We start from the raw sequence: 25,238 nt of genomic DNA, 5'->3' as shown, positions 1-25,238 counted from the left end.
TTGTACTTTTTAAAATGTAGTTATTGCATGGGAAATAACGAGACTTGAATTGTCCTGCCTGAAGAGTGAGACATGATTCATTCTAAATATAGTGTCTCCAAACCAAGGTAAGCTTGAGGGTTCGCAGAAAGAACACTTCAAAAAACAGCTGCTGTGAGACTCAAAGAAAAAGACAAGAGACAGCAATACAAATAAATATAAGACAGTAATGTGAAGTTTAATAATTGATTTAATAAAAACCACAATAAAGCAACACATTTCTGCTTTTTTTCTTCAATTAAACAAATGTATAGTAAATCATTACAATAAAAAAACTCCAAATACAATACAAGTCTACCATACTTCAACTTCTAATTACATTGACTGTAAACCCCAATTTATTTAAATCCTATTTGAATATCAGTATGTGCAAAATACCTGTTGTTTTTTCAGGAAGTTCATAAGGATGGGATGCACTTTTTTCATAAACTGTGATATGGCTTAATTAGTGATACTATTTGTATTGAAGAATTAACTTTCCAGGTATACTGCTACTTTGCCTCTGAGCTGAATGTACTCCCATGCTGTACTAAAGTGTTCCCATTTCTTGCCAGAACCAATACAAACATAATCCAGTGTTAGGTGTGCTTTGTCCAAATTAATACTGTGCTGTCAGTTTTCACCTCTGAAAATTTGTGATGCGATCCATACATCCAAAAAAGGAAAGAAAACAAGCCAAGTTTGTTCCCACTAATGGCAGATATAAATCAGCCTGATGAATATATGAAACCCTAGCAAGTTTCAAAACAGACGATAGCTTAAGTATTCACAGCTGAGTATTGCAGCATCCATTATAGGGCAGAATTTTTCCTTTCTGATCCACATACAGAACTACTTTTGATGTCAGTGGAAGTTCTGCATAGAGATTAAAGCACAGAATAAACAAAAGGTAAGAAACCAAATTCTGTCTGTCTTTTGAACTTTTCAGGTCATATTCTTGTTGCCCTTGGCTTGTCCTATGCAAATGACTCCAGAAACAGGCATAAATCTGAGCTTGGAGGTATTACAGCTTAGTGGCTATAATCACAGGCAAGTAAGAGGCAGATAAGAGATTTTATCGTTCCATATACATTTGAAGTACAGGGATTCCACCATGAGGCTAAGCAGTTCAGTTTTGTGGACTCTGAGCTGTCAAGATAAGGAAACAGTCTGTTCAGATTGCCTCTTCCCTCTACCAATGTAAGAAAAGGCCCAAGAGAATGTTACCCCGTAGGGTGGTCACAATATTGTTGTCCAACACAGAAGAAAGGATCATGGATTCCTTGACTGGTAGAAATGGAATGAAATAGGTTACTGAGCTTGCTTGGGTTTTGTTTTATTCATAAAGCTAAGTGGTGAGGTACTGCTGTTTCAGTGGCACTCCTGTCAGGATATCTCCACTACTGTGCTTGAAGCAAAGATGAAATGAAAAGGTCAGAGATTCAAGACTGAGGAAATAGTGTATATCTAAAATTTCTGCTCCCTACTTTCCTGCTAGAAGATCTATGTATTTTACATGTCTACAGATTATATTTGAGAGTATCTCCCTATCAAGCATACTTTCATTCAGTTTTCTTTTAACAATGCAAAGCAATCATGGAAAATGTTCAATTACAGCACATTTATTAATTAGAATGCATGCTAATTAACTGGCCTTTTAATGCGAATCAAATGTTGTTTTAGACATTCAAGAACATTAATAATAAAGTCATCTTACAACTCAAAACTTTGTAAAATAAATACCTGTTTCTAAGGTATAAAGCCTATTCTAAAATACATTAAAGATAACTGATCACTTAAAACACTTTGGGTCCAGTTTTGGGTCTCTAGTTAAACACCAGAAGCCTGGGCAAGGATCGGCCTGTCTGGATCTCTGAATGCCCAGATTAAAGCTAAGTTTCTGGTCTGGGTACAATAAATTCTGTGTTTTGCAATGTTTCTGAAGAGACAATTTTATAAAAGAATTTGAATATCACTGTATGCATCAAAGTTTAAGATACTGTATGAAAATGACTATTGCAAAAATACTGTATAATGAATTCAGGGATCATGACATATTATGGAACCCTGGCATGATCAGCATTAGAGATTTTAATTGAAATACTGAACACTTGATGCTCCATTTGGAGTGCAGGTACTTTGTGGTACACAGTTATCAAAGGACAACATTGATCTGTAATTTGTGAGGTATCTGCAGAGCCATGTTGCAGTCTGTAAACAATAATCTTCAAACAACTTTGTCTCAAAATCATAATAAATTGAATAAACCAGTACAAGGGAGAGAGTGAAATACATGTTCTGTAGGGCAACTACTGCACTTTTTGCAGCACCAGTTCTCCCTGCTGCAATGTTACATGATACAAATCCACACATTAAGGATTCTATTTGATCATTTTCGTTTTGCATTTATTGCTCTCAGTCTTTGACTACAAGATAAAGAATAAGGCAGCAGTTCCCAAAACATATGAAATTAGGCACTGGAACTCTGACAACTTGCACAGGTTTTGCTCATTTCCTGTTTGTAACTCTGAAGCTGGACAGAGCATTTATACATCCCAAATGTGTTCAGCAGCAGTTGTCTGGCCTTGGACTGAACTTCCTCCCATTTAGATGAACTACCAGGAACTGGAAAATCAAGAAAATAATTAATACAATTCATTCCCCAAGAAACTTGACAATCCAGCTGTTCTCGTATTTATCACGCAGTCTTACCAACTGAAATAATCTTTGTTCACACTGATGGTATTTATTAGTTTAATATTGTACTATGGTCCATATGTACTACACATATTATTTTACACCTTTAGGCCTATATCCTATCATTAGAATTGTATCTTGATAAAACTGTGGATCTGGTAGATCAAAAACAATCAAACTTCATGCACTGCATGAGACGTCTAAAATAGCACAGGTTTTGACAAAACACAATATTAATTTTCAGATTGTTCCACATAGTAGTTCAGAACTTCACCCTATCTTTCCCTAAACAACATAAGGAATTTCTAAGGAGAAGTACTTTTTTTCCATCCAAAGAATCCATACTGGATGTTTCAGTATGAATGCATTTTCTCCTTGCACAATTTCCACTTAAACTTTGTCCTTCTCAACTGATGGGTTCTAAGCCTTGCTGCACAAAAGCAAAGTTAGATTTTTTTCGCAGAATGATGCTTCCTGGATTTACTTAGTGATAATATGAAGAGAAAATCAGAGGTTTTTTTCCTATACTTGGACTTAATCTGGAATTATGTTATACAGCATCTTACCTAATTGCAAGTGGACTATGGCAGTTGTTTTTCCTGCAGTGAGAGACCAGATATTTAAATCCTCTATAGAATAAACATCTTCAATTTTCATCAAGTCTTCCTTAATACGATCCACATTCAAATGCCTTGGAACTCCTGTGATACCAAATAAGAGGTAAAATTAATTCTGTTTTCTGCAAATGCTCACTGGCCTTCAAAATAAGATGTCACGGCACATCTCAAAAAGTCAAGAGAGTTTATAGTTTGTGTTGAATTTGAAGTGATTAGTAATTTCCAAGTTATCAATAGAGAAGAATATGCAAATTGGCATATTGAATAAATGGATGGATACAGGAGTCATACAGGAATTGCACTGTTGTCTCAGAAATCTATTTGTCCAGTCCAGAATCCCGTCACTGGCAGTGGTCAATGTCAGATCGTGCGGCTCAATGTACTTCTATAGACACAACTTCAGTGCAACTCCTCACTACTAGTAACTGCTTAGACCAGACTCTTCAAAGGAAAGTATAATTAGGTATCAAAATGCCTAAATAACATTTCTTCCGAATGTCAAGAATTAGTTGTTGACTAATGACCTGAAGCATGAACAATCATCACTTTTAAATGTTTAGACTAGCTAATGCAACTACAAATATTATTCATATAATATTTTTTTTGATCCTAAGAAGCTCTTCACTCTGTTATTAGAACTTGTCAAAAATATACACGAGGAAGATTTGCTACTTCTAAATCAGTTTCAGCTCTGAATCAGAATTGAAAGCCAAATTGTTGAAAAATTTCCTGGAAATAAATATTTTCTAAGCTTCAAATCAGATATACCAAAATAGTATTTTTTAGAATGCTTGAACAAGCTGAAATAGTATTTTTCCAAAGGAAAAATTTATTTTAAAAATACTATTAAAAATCATTTAAAATTAAAATGTTTATTTTGAAATACTATCTTAAAAAATTCTTTATTCTAAAAGCTAAACAGTATCTGATGGTCCAATGCACAGCCAATTTCTTCTCACCCCACATCTGCTTCCCATGGGGATTTCCTTCAAAGAATGCACACTCCATTATGTGGGATCATCTAAAACTAAGGTCAGAATCTGAAAATGCTATGGTCTGTCTCTTGCTGTCTCATGACACTTCTCTTTTCAGGTAACTGGTACCATCTTCAAATGATGGTAGTAATCCATCTGCAGTGGTCAATGCATATGACTTTGTCTTACAGGGCTGCATCTTTACAAGTCAATGATTTGTAAAGCCCTCTGGCTGTTGTATCTTCAGCAGCTACAGCAACTCTATAGCTTCCCTTCTCTACCCTTTTGTTGTACTAAGAGCAGAATCAAAACTTGAGATGATCAACACTAGCTCAAAAAGCAGTACAAACACATTGGAGAAACTCAAGTTTCTGTGTACTCTGGATAGTTTTGTTGCTACCATAGCTTATCTACCAGCTTTATGGTTTTGTTTATATATATATATAGGGAGGCGTTCAACCACTTGCTTCTCAAATTTCTTCAGAATTCCTGTATGACTCTTTCTCTAGACCTGGTGCTTTACTGTGATTTAAATGATCTGTTTGTTCCAGTACCATCTCTTTTGAAAGTTCAGTGCCTAGGATTGTCTCATATTAAATGCAAAACTTCCCTGCTAGTAAAGACTAATAGAAAATTATTTAGCTGCTAAGTAACTAGCTAACTGCCTGGTATTATTTCTACAGCATTCTTTTTCCTAGGAAGCATGGACTTAAATTCTAACGTCTTGCATCATGCTGTTGGCTAGTCTGCCATGCTGGGTTTTAAATCTGTATTAGAAACTAGAATCTCACTGCTTGTATTTGATAATCATGTAAGTTTAACATTCCTAGTGTAATGGTGAAACTTTGTTAAAATTAATACTGAAAGCTAACATAACTCCAAAGTCTCTGATTTTTAGCAGCAGTCTCCAATATAAATACATGTCTATCTTCTGGAGTTTCTGAAATTGAGTTGGTAAAGTTCCCCAGCATGCATGAAAACTACCTATCATCACTTGTAATGACACCATTAATTCAGACATTTTTTGACAATCAGGATGCCTATGCAAACAGCTACAACTCAAACATCTGGAATTTGATACACCATTAGTTTGTCGTATCTGTTTTCTTTGGCTGAATTTCAGTTGCTGCCTTGGAACTAACTGAGATTTCTTAAGCACATTTCACCATATTTGTCTTCTGAGTGAACTTCCGTTTGTTGCTGTTGTTGTTTTTCCTAAATGACAAGAAAAGCACTTGCCATTGAAGATTCTGAGGTCCTGGATAGCAGAAATCAATAATAACTGTCACATGAGACAGCTAGGAAGGTGCAGATAAAAACTAGGATTTGCCCCCATCCCTAACACTTTCATTAGCTAAAAGTACTAGATCAAGCAGTAATAGTGGGCTTGCTAGTTATAATAATGCAAAGAATGTTGCCGGCATTTTTCTCTCTGACTAAATCTCCACAAGGGGTAAGATTATTCAGCTTATGTTCAGCGCTCTCCCCACCTCCCCTTTTACACCATTCTTGACTTGTGCTTCTACTGCTGTTACTACAGGAGAAGCTACAGAAGTGATACAGCAGGAGTTGCTGGAAAGGGGAAAGCAGGACAGGCATGAACCACCTTTCCAGCCATTTGGCCTAGATTTGCTGCCGCCTTTTACATGCATTCACATTCACTTTACATATAAGTCAAAGTGAAAATGTAGAATTGAGCCTGGGCAACGGTTCACTTAGTCCAGCTGATGTCCATTGCAGCATCATGAGAAAGTTCTGTACTCTTCACTTTTACCCTGTCTGGATTCTGAGCTACCTGGGAGCAGAGCTAGGATTTGTGCCATTCTGGCAAAGGTCAAGTCTAAAGACTGCTGCAACTTAGATCAGCTGTCAAGAACCCAAAGACTGTAGCAGCAGTGGGATAAACAAACTCTCCAGACACAACCCACATTTTAGAGATGGTGATCATCATGTCAAAAAAGCATCATTTCTCACGGGTGTTTGACACGTAGTACTGCAGATTGTACACAGATCTTACCTTCCAGAATAATGACTCCTGTGTCGCACAGAATTCGGACTGTTGTCAAAACCACCAGTATGGAGAATATATAAGTACATATAGGATCAGCAATCTTGTATTCTGGCTGCAAGGGAAATTCCAAAGTGTTAAAGGAAGTATGAAAATAAGTTCCTTTATAAAGATGTGGCTCAAAAAATGCACTTACTTTTCTCTCCTATGAATTTTTGTTTGAATAGTTACAAAATGCATAATAGAGATATAGTCTTCACTTATCTTGAGTGAATTATAAAGCTTATAACAGAAGGTCACAAAATACTATAGAAATCTTTATAACTTACAAGTCCCTTTTTAATTCAATCATTGGAGTTGAAATAAAAAATTCCACCCTCCCTCAAAGCCTAGCCATTCCTTACCTTGAAGCGTATGATGTATGCAGCTACAAGAACACCAATACTTTGTACCAAGTCCCCCAGGGCATGTACAAATGCTGCTCTCACCGCAAGGCTGCTGTGTCCATGGCTGCTGCCGTGGGCTGTGTTAGGAGAGTTCGACTGAAGAACGTGGGAGTGAGGGTGCGAATGGGAGTGGGAGTGTAGGTGGCCAGACTGATTCAGCAAAAAACCCATTCTGAAAATGAAAGAAGAAAAACACTCCAAGAAGCAGGTTTTAGGTGTTTTTTTTTTTTTTATCAAAAGAATGGAGAAAATACAATGTTCAATGTAATTTCCCTTATTTTATGAGAATGAAGAGGTCCAAAAAAATGCCATCCAATGAGGAAGTTACAAGTCACAAATAAATTAGCACAGTATATGAGTATTAATGGAGAGAAAGAGAGATCTTACATTAAGTTAACTGCAACACCCACAGCTGCTGTAATCAGCATGATATCGCCATTTATTTCATAGTCCATATGGATAGTTCTTTGAACAGCTTCATACAAGAGGAATGCCATAAGTATATACACCAGCAATACACTAATGATGGCTGATAATACTTCTGCAAACAGAAAAGGAAACAACATTACAAAAGCGAGTCTCAGACCTATTTCCTATTAAAAAAATATTTATAATGTGGACAGAATCTTAATTATTTTAATACTATTTTATGCTTATTATAACACTAATAAGTTGTGCAGTAATTCAGATTTAGAAAATAGGATTAGTTCATGCTAATCAACTCCTCCACACTTTCCTGTCAGTTTATCCTTCATGTGATGTTTTCCCTGATTAAAATTTCTGCACAGACAACGACTGTAACTTCATCAGACTCCCTGGAACTTCTGCCAGAGAAGTCACAAAGTCACGAAGTCCTGTCCAGGGGAAAGGAAGATAGGGCATCTGAAACATCACCCACAAACCAGAGAAAGTTTCATTTCGAATGTCCACAATATTAAGTGGGATATAGAGATGATTTTTACATATTCCTTACTGTTTAGAATGGAGAAAAAGTTATAAAAAGATTAATGCACTGAACGGTACAAACTCATCACATATTAGTATTAATACTCAGACTCTTGATGTGTATATACACATTATTTATTGTCCATTTCAGCTATGAATCATTGCTTAATACAAGTCTCTGTATTGCTCTAATATGCTGTTTTAATGTTATCTGATGGTTACCAAATCTTCATTTTTTTCATAAAGAATATTGTTAAGATTGGGCTTTTTGGTTTCGTAATTTTATCTGATCAGCAGGGCTTTCAAAAGGGCATGTACATCTAAATAAAAAGAAAATTAGAAAGTGAATAAAAACTCCTGATACCTCACTGTCCTGCACCTTCAGCTGCCTTTTGTATCTGTGAGAAGTGGTTATAACTTGCCCTAAGGCTCCTGCTGTTCTGATGTGAGCTAAACGGGGCTGTATTTTGAAAAACGCTTTAAGCTGGCACTGCTACTGAAAGAAATATCATCCCCCTTTTCCTTGCTGCTTGTTCCTACTCTGCACACCTACCTGTGCCAGCACAGTGCCCCTGGAACTGGCTCACAGAACCAATATGCTATAATCAAAGCTGATATCTTAAAATCCTGCAAAAACAAATTATTCTCCTTTAGGGTTCACTCGTGCTGGTGATAGCGTAAAGCACGCAGCAGCAGAGGGGCAGGAAGGAGGATCCAGAGCCAAGGTAGGGGCGCTGTGTATGGTTATGGCGTCATTTTACACTGGCAAGTACGTGTGAAACTGTGACCCGCTAACACAGAACGTGAGCAGCGCAGAGTCATCAGGCCTCGGGACATTGTGAAGATCACCAAAGTGGTCTAGCACATAAATCAGTGACAGGCACAGTTCTCCAGGCTTCAGGGATTTCCACTTCACACAAAATTACTCACCCTACAGTCTGTGCGAGTAGATGGGCTTCACATAGGGCAGTTTTACAGACAAGAAAGAAACCCAATGATGTTCTCCAGAGCTGTTTTGAGGGGGACAATTCTTCCCCATCTAAACCCCATGATTAACCTGCTCTGTCCCATGCTGAAGGATTAACATGTTAAGTTCTTTTTTTTTTTTTTTTTTTTCAGTATGAACAGACTTCTGGAGAAAATTTGCAGTCACCAGACAGATGCAAAGAGGAAGGCTCTTCCCACATCCCCATGCTGCAGAGTGGCTGTTTCCAATATGAGTGTGCTTCACAGGCACTAACGTATCTTCCTCCTGAAGAGAGGATGAGGGTTTGGCAGTTATTTTGTGGCGAATTCCTGTTCTGCTGAACTGCTCACATTCTGTGTGTGAGGTGGTTTTACAACACAGATAAAAGTTGTCTTCCTTAAACTGAATTTGTGAGGTGGACAGAAAATTTGTCTCTATGGGCTGCTGTAAAGCATATAGGTATCAGAGCTTCTTGAATAGGCCACTAGATTATTTTTAACAAAATCATATCTTTCCATCTAGCTTCATATTCTGAAATGATTGACCTGTTGCAGTTGAAATTTTAAAAACGAGAAAGAAAAATCAGGTGAAGCCATGACACCTGACAGGGAAAACTCTGGCCCAAACAGTTAAAAGACTATTTCAGTTATAAGCAAGTTAATACGGGTCTTGCAACGAGAAGCACTGGGAAGACCTTAATGCTAGCTCCACTGTATTGCATGCAAATCTGCAGCCGTGCCTGAGTAATTTCTAATCATTATTTGTAATGCTCATTAGTGTCACTTGTCAGTTAGATCACTGGGATCTTAGCCTCCCTGTGCGAATTCAAAGATTAGAGATGAAATTAATTTTTCTTTGAATTATAACTGTTGTTCTTCCTTGTTCCACACGTTGCCCTGATTTATTCCACAGCAAGAGCAAAATTTGTCTCTTGGCAAAGACTGTTGATCTGAGAATTGCCTCAGTTCTCCCTCTGCTCTGAATCTGCCACTGTATAGTATAGCTTTGATTATTGCAGAAGGTGTTATTTCCAGAAAAGCATTGTCTTCTTTTTATTTATTGAATATTATAGATAGAAAAGAACATGCAGCTATAATAAGCATTTTAATATCACCAAAATCACTTGATCCGTAGGCTGCATTTTTAACATCATTATGGGAAGAGAAACTCACGCCAACACATTCAGTTGTTTGGTAGCGTGTCAATGCCTGGATGAGTACCAGCATTGCCAGGCAGGAACAAGGCTCTGAAAAGCAACTGTCACAATCTCAGATGATTTCAGAGCAATATGAAAATCCTGGAATCATCCATGCAAGCAGTAGCATTCTTTATAAAGCAAGCAGATTATTCAGGACAACAACCTTAAACACATTCGTTAGAAGTTTTTCTAGCATTCTTTTTTTTTTTTATTTGTGAAACCATAGCACATTAGTACCAGAGAAATAATATATTGTAATTTTTTAATCTAAAACCATGTTTTCTGTAGTGAAAAACACTATTTTCCTTGCAGTAGCTTTCACAAAGTCATTGTCGTGTTGGCATTGTAGATTTGTGCTGAGATCTTTCACTTCTTTTGAAATTAGCTATGCACTGGACTGACTGGGTCTGTCATTACTAACATTGTCTCTGCAGGAATGGAAAGATGCCAGGTTCTATATCTGCGGTTAAATCTGCTCCGTATCTTGCTGAAAAGGAGATATCTCCACTTGGTGAAACAGAACTATTTTTGGCTTCAACAATATAGCCCTTTTCAAACAAGACTGCAATTTCCATTATTTCATCTTCACTTTTCTAACCCATTTCTGAATCTGTCAGCTTCCTTTTCACCACTGAAAATGGAGTATAACCAAAGATGGACTGTACACATTATGTATTCAAAGAGAATTGAAATAGATGAAAGTAGTGCTAATTTTCTTCTAAATTTGACTAGATAACCAACAGGTCTGTTGTCTTTTTTTTTTTAACCATGCACATGGTTATGGAAACCAGTTTGAAAATTAATGGTTCTGCAAACAAAAGTGGCAATAAGCACTAGAAACATTGTTCATTATAAAGTTTTCATGCTTACTATATGTATAGGTTATCTTAAAATTTAATGCAAAGCAGGTCAGCCATGAGATAGTTCTTGTACATATTCCCAGCTTTGAGCAAATGTTCCAAGTTTTTCTGTGACAGATGCTCAATCTGTACCCAATTTTTAACATTCTGTCATGTTTTAATATATCTCTCATGAAATTTAAGCTATTGTCGAGCTCAAACTATTTGCTGACAAGCTTCTTACAGTATAGAACATTCGGGAAAACGTGCTACAGCAAAGATATAACATAGAAGCAGCTTTGTTCCGTTGCCAGCATTCATCGATGTGTGAAACTGGGCCCTCAGGCCACAATGTTCCGTCAGGCAAATAAATCTCACAAATGTGGCTTTAGAAAACTATATGTAGCCATTCTGAACCAGCCCATCTTCAGTACTTGCAAAGCCTCAATCTAGGTTTTGGGGGTCTCATGCAAGGTAGGGCTCTAGCCCTCTTCCCCCAGCACAGAGCATGGCACCGCTGCTCACGCAGAATCCCACAGAATGGGGAAGGTACCACCGGAGACTGTCTAGTCCAACGCCCCTGCTCAAAACAGCGTCAACTAGAGCACATTGCTCACAAACGTGTCCATTTGGGTTTGGAGTATTTCTAAGAATGGAGACTCCACAACCTCTCTGGGCAACCTGTCCCAGTGTTTGACCACGTACTGTCACTGGGCAGCAGAAAGAAAGCAGTAACTGCTGCAGGGGTGAGGAGCTCTCCTCACCTTGGAGAAGATGATGGGCCATATGGACTAGTCCTATGGGCTAGATTTAGCCCACAGGCCACCACTGGATCAGTCTGGCCAGTATTTTTTTTGGCAGTAAAATGGGAGAATTATACAGAAAGTGGGGTGACAGGAATCATCAGGGATTCATGTTTGCAAAGTGCTATGGAGTCCTTGAATAATTAATTGAAAAGGCAGTGACAATTTCCATAATTGAATAAGATTTTGATGGTTAAATACAAGTATGTCATATTTTTCTTAAGATTAATTGCTAAAGCTTCCTGTTTTAATTTAGGCCATGGCATGTTCATTCTACATACTAATTGGTTTTAAAAAGGTTATAAAGACATATAAAATACTCTAAAATTATTTTTAAATAAGGCTAAGGTGACTTACTATGTCTAAATGCTACCAAACATCCTTGTGGAGAATATGAGCAAATGCCAGAGGCATACTTCCAAGGTCAGGTTTCAGTATTAAGGGGAACTCCTACCACAAAATTAAAACTTCTTGAAAGAAAAGTTTGTAATGGGAAATGCTGGCATTGTTAATCCATTTCTGCTAAAGCCTCCAAGATCTTTGCTAGTGTACAGAGTTATGCATTCATGAGTCAGTGACTAACTGATGACATATGACTAGGAGTGATGGAAGTGTTGAATTCTATTGCTGTTCTAGCAGCCAAAGTAAGAATTGCAAATACTGACTACACAAGACTTTGAAATTCTTTGAAAAATATATGCTATAGAACATACAGAGCAAAGGTAGCAAGCTGTGATACTAAAAATGGATCTATTTCATGAAGCGTGACAGTTGAAGCTCTTGGGAAAATATCTACAAGTCAAGATCTGCTACTGTATATTATGAATTATTATTAATACCTGATACAATTATCAGCTACATGAAAGCATCCTTTATCGTCTTATATTTGCAAATGTGAAGTAATGAATCCTGAAAATACCCTTCCAAGGTTTAACTCATAATTCTGTTTATACTTGTTTTACAGACAAAGTAAAGTAACTTAGTGTATCACATACCATGGGACATTTTGACCTCTGCTGTCTGTGTGTTTCTGGGAGTGCAACAGATACTAACTTAGGAGATTTCTTGCAGGGCAGAGCTATGCTATGATACTACACTCCACAGAACTTTTTAGCCCTGGATTAAGATGTCATTAGTGATGTTGCATAGAACCTTTTTCCAGTGCCAGAATTCCACTGAAATCAATGGGATTTCATAAATCAGACCCACTGGCAACAAAGTGTTCTGGACTGACACGTACCACTCCTGCCGCGACAGACTTCTCAGTGGTAACTGTCACAGAAGCAGTAACAGCGGTAGAGCAGTGAGTGACCACTGAACGTACCCCTGTTTTGCTCAACAGACCTCAGTTCCAAAGTACAAAGCTGCACAGTGGCCTGACCTGCTGCAACCACCCCAGTAACTATGGATGGGTTGTGAAGCCTGGCTGCATATCCCAAAAATCAGAAAGCCTTCCTCTTTAAGAAGGAAAATCGAACATTCAGAATTTAACTGTGAATTTGGTAAATCCTAGTTCCACAGAGATTGAGAGGCTAATCCTGCTCACAGTGAGTCAAACCTTGCCATCAAACTTCACTTTTGACTGAGGTTTAAAAAGAAAAGAAAAGGTCTGATGACCAGAAAGTCACCAGTATGATCTTCTCTATCAAAAGGAGCTATGACCAAAACTTGCGGAGAGGCCAGGCCAGATACTCCACCGTGACTAGTCACCTTTAATTTTAACCATACTTCCTAGAGCTCAGACAAGGTTAGACAGAGACAAGCCCACATTTGAGCTCTGGTATATAGTGGATCTCTCCCAACCACAATGGCCAAAGAAGCAAAAGGACATCAGAGTCAGGGTCCTAAACATAAAGCTATTTTTAGATTTGTTACTACTTTCCTTCTAGTATTTTTTTCTGTAGCATTTGATGTTCTTTGTAGTTGTTGCTTAAAATACTGTGTTAATAGTAAAAGCTGGTATCTACATACCTAAGCGATGAAATCCAAAGGTGAACCTCTTTGTGGGAGACTTTGCAGACAGCCAGAGAGCAAGCAGGGTCAAAATAATTCCACTAAGGTCAGTTAACATATGAAGTGCATCTGTCATAATTGCTAGACTGTTAGCAACATATCCACCTGAAAACAAAGTTGGAAAAGTCAGGATGTGATATTAATGATTCTGGAGAGTATACTCTTGGCACAGTTTACAGTTACTTATTTTCAAAACACTGCATTAAGCACATGAGAGTAGTTCTTACAAACACTGAACAGATACTTTTTCCCCTTACAATCAACATGCCATGCTATAATTTAAACCTACTGTAGTTACAAATGCAGTGACGTGTGCCCTTTGTTAGAAAACAGAGAAAGGATTCAGTCCTGTAATTCCCAGTGAGACTACTTGCTTCATAAGGTTTGCAAGATCAGACCCAAAATAGTTTAATATCTTTTCTCTGTACAGTGCGTGTGTTTAATCAGCCGATCCTTGCATTAAACTATGGCTGTTAAATCTTTTGACATTACAAAACAGGGACAGAGATCCAATGACTCAAAAGCAAAGAAATTCACCCTGCCCTCTCTTTTATTTTTACTACATTATCTTTTAAGTTTCATCATTCCCTGTCCTGGCAGGGGTGTATAACTTCTGCCACTATATACTGGAGACAGTAACTTTCACTTGCACGGCTTCTTTCTTTGTTATTTATTACCATATTTTTTCTCATAATTAGGAGCTGCATACAGACAAACAAGCTCAGATTAAAGGTTAAAATCTTCATTCTGATTCAATTGTCAATGTTACTATTTGATGGGCGATAGAGATCTCAACAATGTGCCTCTCTCTTAAGCATTCCTTATCCAAATGGGGAATCAAGGACAGGCTGTGTTGTCTTCCATATGCATGAAGGTAAGCCCATTTTCTCAGGAAAGATTACATCTTTAGTGTCAGTTCCTCAATGATTTGGTTTCTCTTTTCACCTTGAGATTGTCATTGAACCTGTAGGTTCTGCTGAGCAGAGCATGCAGCTGGCGTGCCATGTGGCAGGCTTGAGGCTCCAACTAACATCTCGGGCTAGAGGTATACCATTAAAAATGTCTTACTGAAAAATCAGAGGTAAACCATGAGGAAACAGAAAAGGGAAATTCACAAGTGGCTGATTGCTCTCAAGACCAGTCATAGAGTGTGTATGTGCGTGTCTGTGTGCGTATGTGTGTGTGTGTGTGTGTGTGTGCTTGTGCGTGGCTGTTGGTATACGCACACCTGCAGCTAGAGCTACGCTCTCCTCCCCACCCACATACGAAGAGCACGGCTGGACACTGTAGTGGTTGCTTCTACTGCCCCTAACTATTGAAGACAGAGCACCTTACTCCAACCTAGCTCCCTGCCCCCGTTCACTTTCTTTAGTCATTCATAACTTTCTACTCCAATTCCTCTGAGGCTGAAATTTTCCAAAGGCCATCACAGCTCAAAGATAATGAGCTAAAGTTTAAGCTTTAGCAATTCAGCAGCTTTTTGAGTAAAACGAATTATACCTTTCCTTTCTGAATTAATTTGTATTCTTGCATAATTTCAAAAAAGATGACTTAGAAATGGGAAATTCAGTCTGTTTTATAGTCAACACAGAAGAAATAATTCATATCTAAGGACATTCAGTTCAGTAGTTTAAGTGTATGGTCATTTAAAGAATGCTTGTTAACCCACATGTATTACATTTTGAATCGCTTCAGTCCAAGATGAATCCATTTCAGCTAGTTTCTCTTTTAAATATCTTTTAACATCCAAATATAAAGAGGGAATTCAAATACTGTAGCTAATTTTAATGCAATATGAGGCTTAAGAAAACAACACTTAAGATTTATGAAATTCCAAAAGTGAAGGTTCTCAGTTTCCAAATGTATTGGTTGCTTGCTTCCTTGCTTAGAAGAAACTGTCTAAGGACTGTTTACATTTGATTGGCAGCTTGAAAAAAAAAAAGACATCTACAGCCCTTACAAATAGAAGGCCTGATGGCTCGCCACCATTTCCATTGACCCCTAAAGGACAGCAGTCCTCCTCCTGGATGATCAATTAGGAATCTCTAAACATATCTGAACACATCAAAACCCCCGTCAGAAAAGCTAATCAGGATATGCAGCATGTTTTTCATTTCTTGATGCAAAATGTTCTCACATTCACATAACAGTGTAAGGTGTTATCTTATCTGACTTTTACACTGACTGTTCATCAAATTTAACAACAAACACTGGAGTGGGCTGGGTTAATGAGCTCGGCTGTACTTTGGAAAAAATATGTCAATCAAGATTTCACAAAGCTTGGCTATTGAAGCAAAATTTCCTTCACCTTGACATCAGTAACAGATAGCAGAAAGTTTTTTTACTGAAGAATTTAATTGTCTGACAGGGTCTTCTGCCTTTTCCTCAGAAACTCAAATCTGTCAAGAATCACAGAAGTCAGCTAAAATGTCCTACATGACCAAACATAAAGTTTCCCAAATATCTGAGCTATAGGTTTATTCAAAATGTTCCAAAATTTGAAACCAATGGGACCAAACACAATACAGGGCTGGAGTGGAACAAATTAAGCAGGTAGGGCACTGATCCACAACTTGAGGGCTCCCTCTTTAATTGCTTGTTCTGCTGCTGATTGCCTGTCCTACAACAAGTCATTCAGGTCAAGATCCACAAAAGTATTTAGAGAGCTAATTCCTATTTATTTCCTGTGGAAATGGGATGAACAGATATTTTATGGGTCTGTGCCTTAGTGCTTTATGCCTCAGTGCCCAAATAATGAAACAGGGCTGGTAACAGCAGACGCAGACCTGATGACTGAGAGTCCATATGATAGTAAAAATGCTTTGTACAGACAAATCACCCTGACCTGAGCTTGCAGAAGTTCTGGCTTTAAGTGAGAAGCAATGGTGATGCAACACTGATGAGGGAATATTTTTACTCTCAACACCTATTATTTCCAGTGCCGTCCCTGTATTAGCTACAGAGGGGTGTACAGTAGGGTGAATCAAGTCAGAAGCCCCTGAACAGATACAGTCTCAGTGACTTCAGCATCAAGCTGTGAGGAGCTCAGGAATACTGTTCAGTAAGTGGCCCTTCAGATGGATTAAATTCAGCATATATCAGGACTCTGATATGAGTACAGTCGAATAAAAGCATCCTTATGATAAAGGATCTCTACACTTGAGATAAGATGCTACATTCATTATCAAATTTACCTGAGCTCATGCTGAACCAAAATCTCAGCCAGAAAAAAACAGAGCCGGAGGAAGGCCAACTGAGGCAGTCAAACGGATCTCTGCAACAGGCTGGAAGCCAAGTGCCTTATCCATGATTAGATAACTTATTGTGGAAGCTTTGTTAATGACTAACCAACCACACACTGAAAGGAAGATCTGGAAGGGCAAAAACACTATTATCCATTACCCCATGTTCCTGAAAAAAGGCCCCAAAAAAAACTGTGGTGCAGATAAAGTCAATCTTCTGGTCTCTCTCTGAAGACAGACCTAAGGACTTTTTTGCATGTATGTGGGACAAATTGTATTATTTATATTCAAATCGTGGTTTTGGCCATTACCCATACTATAGAAGTTTCTGTCTTAAAGATACAATTCATAACTGCCCTAGGACAAGAGCAGTCATCAGATCTTCAGTTGTCACTGACCTAAGTTTGGATGGGTGAGAAAGAGGAGGCAAATCCCCTGTTCCACGTGTTACTTTACGCAAGGCACCTGTTCCTTACTTCCAGAAAAAATTTTGTGACTTGATTTCTTTTTCTCTAGTGAATTATGGCCAAAAAAATCTCTGATATAGATGTGTATGATAAAATGAAAACAATTTAAAAGCAATTAATTGGCATAGTTGCTAGCAAGACCTGCCTCCACCTAACTGAATGTCTAATGATGGATACAGTGACATACTGGCACTATGTAACAGTCCCCACTACTTTAAACCTGGGGAAAGAGGATGACAGAGTTTACGCATTCTTCAGGAGGGTGAGTAACACCAAGCGGACACACTACATGGCATGGACATATCCAGAAGACAGATGGTAACAGGACAATAATGAATTGATAAGTGAACAGTGATTATAAGACAAATGCTACACTTCATACAAACGATTAGATAATGGGGAAAGCATAACTTCTAATAGCTCATCTACCCATCCAAGGGGCTTTTAACCTTGGATTTTATTTCAAGCCTATGCCACTCTGGCCTATTAAATGAAGTACAGTCTTGTTTTATACATATGTACAGATTCTCTTGAGCCTGGATAGCTAGTGATAGCATGCCTTTATAAGGGAGTAATAAAAGCTGAACCTGAGCACCAGATTTATTCTTCCAACCAATAACTGAATCCTTATATAGGAACAAATTTCCAGCTAAAAACCCAACAAACTTCTTTCAAGTACTAACAAACAAAAACTGTAAAGAATTTAATTAAATCATATGATCTAAGTAAATTAAAATAATAGGTATTTTAAAGCTTCCTATTACAACATTTAAGAATACCAAGTGGTTTGATTAATGTCTGTATGGAGCATGTGCTAGCACAGAGCACAGCAGGAAATCAGCGAGTTGTCAAAAGAGTGGTTTCTTTACTGGATTGTTATTACTTATAGCTTCAGAGTTTGTCTTTTCAGCTGTAAAAAAACAGTGTATTGCTGTATCTGATGAGTGAGGATGTAAACACCACCATACCATATCACACCATATCACACCCTATCATACTGGACGGTATATCCCCCAAATACTAGAGTTCTGTTACTATAGTAAGCATCACCCTTAAAAACTATGCTTCCCGTGTTCCCTGCTTCTCTTGTTGCAAACACAGCAATATTTTTTGGCAGTAATTAAAAAATACCAGGGATGAAATTATCCATTTTCTTCTACTTATGTCTACATGACACCATGCCACTTTCCCCTCGTGAAAAACAGCTTACAAAGTTACAAAGCAGGAAAAAAATTATATTAAAAAGTGTGTATATAAACATGTATATTTTTATATATATATAAATATAAACATACATATAAATACGTGCGTGTGTATGTACTGTAAGCCACTTGGGGGGACTGCTCCGGTTCAGGCAGACAGAGCTGACCGACTCCCCTCGCTCTCCTCGCGCAGCAAACGCGCGGCCTTTGCTCCTTCTCGCTCCGAACTCGCCGCCGACCCCGCCGCACGGCAGGCGGCTGCCGCCAGCTCCGTGCTCGGGCCCGGCGCCCGGGCGGGGCACCGAGGGCCCCCGCGCCGCGGAGCCGCGACTCACCCACGAGCTCGCCGGTCATGAAGAGCAGGTAGAGGGCGGCGGCCAGCGCCAGCCGCCGCTTGACGCGCCTCAGCCGGGCGCCCTCCCGCCGCCGCGCGCAGCCGCCGCAGGGCTCGGGCCGCGCGGGCCGCAGCGCCACGTCCCGCTCCAGCAGCGACTCGTCGTCGGACGGCGGCCCCGGGGCGGCCCCGTTCAGCGGCGGCGCCTCCGCCGCGTCGTCGGCCACCACCACGCGCAGCTTGTTGAACCGCGGGAAGTCCTCGTCGGCCGCCTCGTCGCACAGGTCGAAGGCACTGGAGTCGTTGAGGAACAGCGGCGCCTCGGTCCGCCGCAGCATGGCCCGCAGGCTCGTCCACACGCCGGAGCCGGCCATCGCGGCGGCGCCCGGGCCCCGCCGCCCCTCGCGGCTGGCGACCGGCAGCGCCGCCGCCCCGTCACGACATGTCCCCCGCGGCGGGCCGCAACGCGCGCGCCGAGCTCAGCGGCGGGGCGCCCGGGCCGCCTGCCGCCGGCGCAGCGGGCTGCCTGCGCGCCGCCCGCCTCCGCGCCCCGCGGGCCTGTCAGCACCGAGCCTGTCGCCCGCCACCGGCCTCTCACCCCGCCCAGGCCCGGGCCCGGGCCCAGGCCGAGGCGCGCTCGCCCGCGGAGCCCCGGTCAGGCCGCGGCCGCGCAGGCGGCGCCGGGCGCAGGGCCGCCTCCCCGCCGGCGCAGGGCGAGCGCCGCCGCCGCCGCCGCCATGCGCGTCACTCGGCCCCGCCGCGCGCGCCGGGCATCTCCGCGGGCGGCAGCAGCGGCGGCTCCGCAGCGCAGATCCCTGCGCGCCGCCCCGTCCCGCCCCGCGCTGCCCGCCGGCGGGGCCCGCTGCGCACGACAGCCGCGGAGGGGCCGGGCCGCGCCACGGCAGCCGGCATCCCCCGCGCGCCGCGGCCCGCTCCCGCCGCCGCCTCCGCCCCGCAGCTGCCGCCCCCGGCGCCGGCCGCGGCCCCGCGCCGCAGTGCGCCTGCGCCGCCCGCCCGCCGGGCCGCGGGTTCGGGACCGGCCGCGGGTTCGGGGCTCGCCCCCGGCCCGCGCCCCTCCCCGCGCAACGTGGGCGCCGCGGGGCGGCCGTGCCGGCGGCCTCCTCGCGCTCCTGTCTGCGCGTGGGGGGGTGGAGGCGTCAGCCGCAAGCCCGTGACGGTCGGGGCGGTCTGGTGGTGCAGGAGCAGCTCTCTCCTGCCCGCTGGGAGCCCGCGCTGTGCAGCGCTGTGCCCGACTTCAGGCGCGGAAAAACCGACATCGTGCAGTTGGTTTTTTTACTCCCCTTCTTTCCTCATACAAGGCAAGGTGCGTTACACCGCTCCGCATAATTCCTGCCCTGGCGTTGCATTGCTGCGCTGTGGGAAGCCGCGTGCCCCTTCCGTCTTAACATTCCTTGAAGGATGGAGGAGGATGCAAAAAAAACCCTCAAAGGCCCTGCCGTCCTATTAATCCCTTTCACTGCCGTGCTCTAACTGAAAAGTCATGAGACTTTTGCCTTTACGATTCTGCTGAGAGGTTATTCCCCTCCTCACTGATCTGACGGCCAAAATCTTCCTTCTGTTTTCCAGCCCACATGAATTCCCCGTATTATACCCATGGCCTGATCTTGTTCCTGTGCCAGCCGGTTCCCCGAGAGAACAAATGTTTCTGGAGAAACGTGGCCTGCCTGAGGGAAAATAACCTATCCGGGGTTTCGACCTGCCGGAAGGAAGTTACCAGGCAAAGATTGGAGAGTTGTATAAAGCTGCTAGGTTTTGGAGCCGGGCGCTCGCTGCCTTTCCGCGCGGCGCTGGTGGCAGCAGCAGCGGCAGGGCGTCGGGTGCCCCGCGCCGAGCCGCAGACCGGGCTGAGCCGCAGACCCGCGCCGAGCGCCTCCCCAGCACGACCGCAGCGGGGCCGAGCGCGGCGAGCTGGCCTCGTCGTCCGAAAATAAGCAGTATTGTGCTTTGTCAGAGCTCCCTTGCCACTTGATAGTGTGGCCATGGTCCTGAGGACAGAATTTCATGTCGCTCTGCCTCTGGTGGCCACAGAGGTGCCACCCCCGTCCCTCTCACCCGGCTCCCCCTGTAGCGTTACCTGCAGTTGCTTTGGGGCCACACTATAAACGGGGTCTTGGAAATGGCCAGAATGAAAAAATACATACTGGGAGGAGTTGCGATTTTTTTGGTTGGATAAATGAGGCTATTTCCATGTTCACAACTGCATAGACTTGTGTAAGATGACTAAGGGGACAGCAAACGGTGTGGGAGTAGGAATGAGCAGTCAAGGCTGGGAACCTGTTAAGCCAGCGTTTCTGCCTAAGAAAACACTCCCAGGTATGTTTCGGTTCAACCATTCTTAATGTTTTTGTTCTCTGGGTGATTTAACTCACCCAGACTCAATGCCAGGCACCTCTGGAGATCGTCTGGTCCAACCCCCTGCTCAAGCAGGGGCAGCTGGAGCAGGTGGCCCTGGACCGTGTCCTGCTGGGTTTTGAGTATCTCCAAGGATGGAGACTCCACAACCTCTCTGGGCAGCCTGGTCCAGTGTTTGACCACCCTCAGGGTGGTTGAAGAAGTGACCTATTAATATTTCATATTGTCGTCCCTGAAGTCGTACAGGACTTTCAAAGCTGATGGCCTAAAACATATCATTTGCTATACAACTCAAGCTAACATATTCTGTTGCTACTCAGATTTTTATTTGGGGATGGGGTTACTATTTTTTTAACTGTGCTTAAATCAGTTACAACAATTAAATCCAGGTGTAGGTGACAGTGTTGCATGACAAGTTTCTGAACACAGTTGCCACATAAGAAATGAAAATAGACTTGATTATTTGCTGCTACAGTGACATATAGATAAGCATGCACGTTGCTAGTAGCCTGACGTTTAACAGCTTTCTAGCAAATGAGCCTGCAATCTTGCTGGAAGGATAAAACCTCTGAAAGAAAGTTGTGTACAAGCTTTGGACAAGCATCTGGAGATAAAATGTTGAACTGTTGTAGGATTAGGAGTAGCAAATAAGTGCAGAATTCAACAGAGGTTGTAGGAGAACAGGAGGGAAAGAAAAGACGTGTATGAGGATATTAAATAGAGAGATTCAACAACAATGTTGCCCGTGGATGGGTGGAAGGGAGATCTGCTGAAGGTTCTTCGTAGTCTCCATTCAGTGGCTCTGCTGCGGTGAAGGGACTATGAGGCCAATTCAGCTAATCACATAAAGCGCAATTTTTCTCATCATAATTTTAATTTTGTTTCTGAATAATAAAGGCTGTCCCATTGTATGGTTCCATGAATTACATAGAAGGGATTGTTGTTGCAAAATATCTTGTTTTTAGATAATAATGGTAATGTTAATACTGATTGTGCACAACTCCTTGAAATTAAATATTTAGACCAGCAGATAAGTATGCTTTTTGTTAGTTTAATCAAATGTTTATGTTCCTTATTCTAGGGTTCACTTAACTTCCTTTTCAAACATCTGTTCCTCTTAGAAGAATCCTTGCCTAATCCTTCACAGGATAATAAACTTGGTAAGTCATTGTTCACAGTATCATAATTTATATGGTTTATAAATAAATCATCTTCTTCATTTATGACCTATTTTTTACTCTAAATTCCTACAGACTCTATAAAACAGAGTAGGGACTTAGTCACTATCCAAGTGCAGTCCAACAGCATGTTCTGTGTACCATTGTGCAGGAAAATATTAGTCTTTAACATTATAAATAAGGCTGGAAGGGAAACAGTTATCCCCCCACCCCCCACCCCCTTTTACTTATAACAGAATTCCCAATTCTCTCTAACAAAGATCATTTTGCAGAGGAAAAGGAAGAAGGGAAGGTCTCTATCAATCTCTTTTTTGGAGCTTCTGGTTTGTTAAACAGTTAAATTTTAACTGCTCCAGAGAAACAGATACTAATTGTATATTCCAGTCGTTACTCTATTTCAGTAAGGCGTGGGAGGGCCTGGAACAGGCAAAGCAGGAGCAGAAATCTGAAACTCCCCCATCTGAAGTGAGAGTCTTTCAGAATGATTATCTCGCTTGTTCTTACTAGAAATCCCATCTGGAAGCTGAGAAGTCTTTCCCACTGAAATTTTCCACGAAAGACAACTCTTTGCCATTAAAAGAAACAGTAAATTAAATTGCCAACCAGTTCTAATTAAGAATATGATTCAAGTCTGTTTAAGTTAGTTGACAAGCGCCCATTGTTGTAATCTGTTGTCAGACAGATTTCTTACTGCTTTTTTCTTTCATACTGCTTTTTTAAAGCAAAGGCAGAAAAAAGAAAGAAAAACAGATAAGGTCTTAATTTGATGTCATAATAGTGCCATAATTGTGATCAATAGTTAATCAGAATATATACAAAGAAAAATATATATGAATTCTTAACAGTCTTGTAGATAAAAATGACATTTTTTAAGGATGATAGGTATCTCAAAAGTCCATTTTTTGTCTCGGTGTTTCTGAAAAGCATTAGTGGGACTAACTGAATTTAATTTAATCTTGAAGGTTTGTGGTTTTGTAGAAATATTGTAAGATTTTGCTGTCATGAAAACCACAAAGCCTGAGTCAGAATTTTTCAGGTTAAGATGGTACTATTAGGAAACAGAAAAAAAATCCTACGCTATGCTAATAAATAGTTAATTGGTTTAATGTTAACAAGAGCTCTGGGAGTGAAAAATGCCATGAACATGAAAACTACAATAGTGATAATGCTGAAACTTTCAAAAATGTTGAAAAATAGGGAACGTGATCAGAAGTGGTCAGGTAATTCATCAGACAGAAGCATTTTGTTAAGTTTATCCATCTTGTTACGGTCATGGAAGTTCTACCTAAACTTGAAATATCTAAACAGCAACTGCAGCCACTCCGGAAAGGACTCTCTGTTGGGCAGAACTGCTTCCAGGCCACTTTGCCTCGCTGAGGTAGCTCAGAACTTTTGGTAGCTGCAAGGCCGTAGAAGTGGCGGTGCACAGATGCGCACGCTCTGTCCCAGGGTGTCCCGGGGTGTCCACCACCCTGATACATTCTGAAATATTCTCTGCGCAGAGTTGGAGAGTCAAGGCTGGTTCCTCTTGAGAATGTCTGTACACCAGAGGTGTTCCCTAGGGAAGCTTTCCAGTTATCTTGAAACCATTCTGTACCACTTTGAAACCATGAATTTGACCCTTGCTGCTTATTTCCACTGCTAAGCCTCCCTGCTTTGGTCACTTTACCGCTGATTTTATATGACCTTTTAATTGAACAAATATATAATTGGGTTTTTTTGTTTTGTTTTGTTTGCAGAACTACCCCTCATATTTATTTTAATAATTACAGATAGAAATTTGTAAGAGAACTCATGGATTGGGTAAATCTTAATGTCTCTTATTAAAACCACTTGAAACAATATTAAGAAAAAATAAAGTTGCCTACAGCATGCTCCTGTTTTACTTGAAAGTCTGCAGAGCTTTGACTGATTATCCTTTAATATTCTTTAACTGAGAACCTGTCTGGGTAGCAGTCCCTTTCTCTCATAAAGCAGGAGGTTACAGATCCATCACTTTTACCAAATACAGAGATTCTGTTGACTTGAAAATCAGGTTGTCTGATAAGTGAAAGTTACAGAAAAAAATCAAATTTGCATTCAAGCACTTTCTGAGTGGTTCCTTTATCGGTTTCTTTCCATAGCCATTTCTGCATTTTCTTTGTAAATATGAGAGAAAACAAATCATAAATCCTATCATCCATATAAAAGTGCTTTTCATCAAAAACATCAAAAAATACACCTACAAGTTATGTGTATTCTTATGGACTCTTGGCGGACATGCAGAAAGAGATACATATACAAAAAGTATTTCTCAGGAATTTCATATCCTAAGGAACCAAAGCTAGAAGTAGGGAGTAATTTTCACAATCTTTGGTGAATAAAGTACAGATATATTAAATACAGGGCAAAGCATGTCATTAAAAAAGACAACCCTGCAGTGGTTTTAGCCATTTTTTCCTTAGAAAAAGAACTTATGAAATTGTGCTATGTTTATTCTTGTCTGAAAGCATTTATTCCCCAGTAACTTGAAATCGGTGGCCAGTGCTGGCTGAATTACTCCTTGCTCCTTTCCTCTCCATCTCCGCCACGGCCATGACACCAGAACAGCTACAGAGCCGAGACCGGGCAAACGCAGGGGCCTGCTCACGAGGGGCCTGCTCTTCCCTGGGGCGCCGAGCCACGCGGCTGCCCGGCAGCACCCAGCCCTCTGGGCGCTCCGACTCGTACGAGTAGCTACTGGCAGGCTCTCAGCCCGGGCCCGGACCCGCACAGCCAAGGGCCGGCGCCACCGCGCTCCGCCTCAGCAGCTGCTACTCGCCTCAGCCCGCGAGGCAAACACCTTCTCCCCACCGACCACTGCATCACTTCCGCCTCCGGAGCGGCGGCCCTTCTAGGCGCGCTCCCTCCGGGTCGACTCTATGGTGCGGCGCCGGGG

The 25,238-nt window shown here is 41.5% G+C and overlaps 1 protein-coding gene across 1 annotated transcript; it reads right to left on the bottom strand.

Moving 5' to 3' along the window:
* Positions 1-211: 211 nt before the first annotated feature.
* On the bottom strand, positions 212-19,216 carry SLC30A4 (solute carrier family 30 member 4). Its single transcript, XM_067305280.1, has 7 exons — positions 18,772-19,216; positions 13,484-13,630; positions 7,148-7,301; positions 6,719-6,932; positions 6,324-6,429; positions 3,282-3,416; positions 212-2,643 (listed from the first exon to the last, which is right to left on the bottom strand). The coding sequence occupies exons 1-7, from the start codon at positions 19,142-19,144 to the stop codon at positions 2,489-2,491; spliced, it is 1,284 nt and encodes a 427-aa protein (XP_067161381.1). The 5' UTR covers positions 19,145-19,216; the 3' UTR covers positions 212-2,488.
* Between the last annotated feature and the right edge of the window lie 6,022 nt (positions 19,217-25,238).

Source organism: Apteryx mantelli, chromosome 15 (assembly GCF_036417845.1).
Source record: "Apteryx mantelli isolate bAptMan1 chromosome 15, bAptMan1.hap1, whole genome shotgun sequence".
Lineage (NCBI taxonomy): Eukaryota > Metazoa > Chordata > Aves > Apterygiformes > Apterygidae > Apteryx > Apteryx mantelli.
This window is presented reverse-complemented; position numbering and strand designations above follow the sequence as displayed.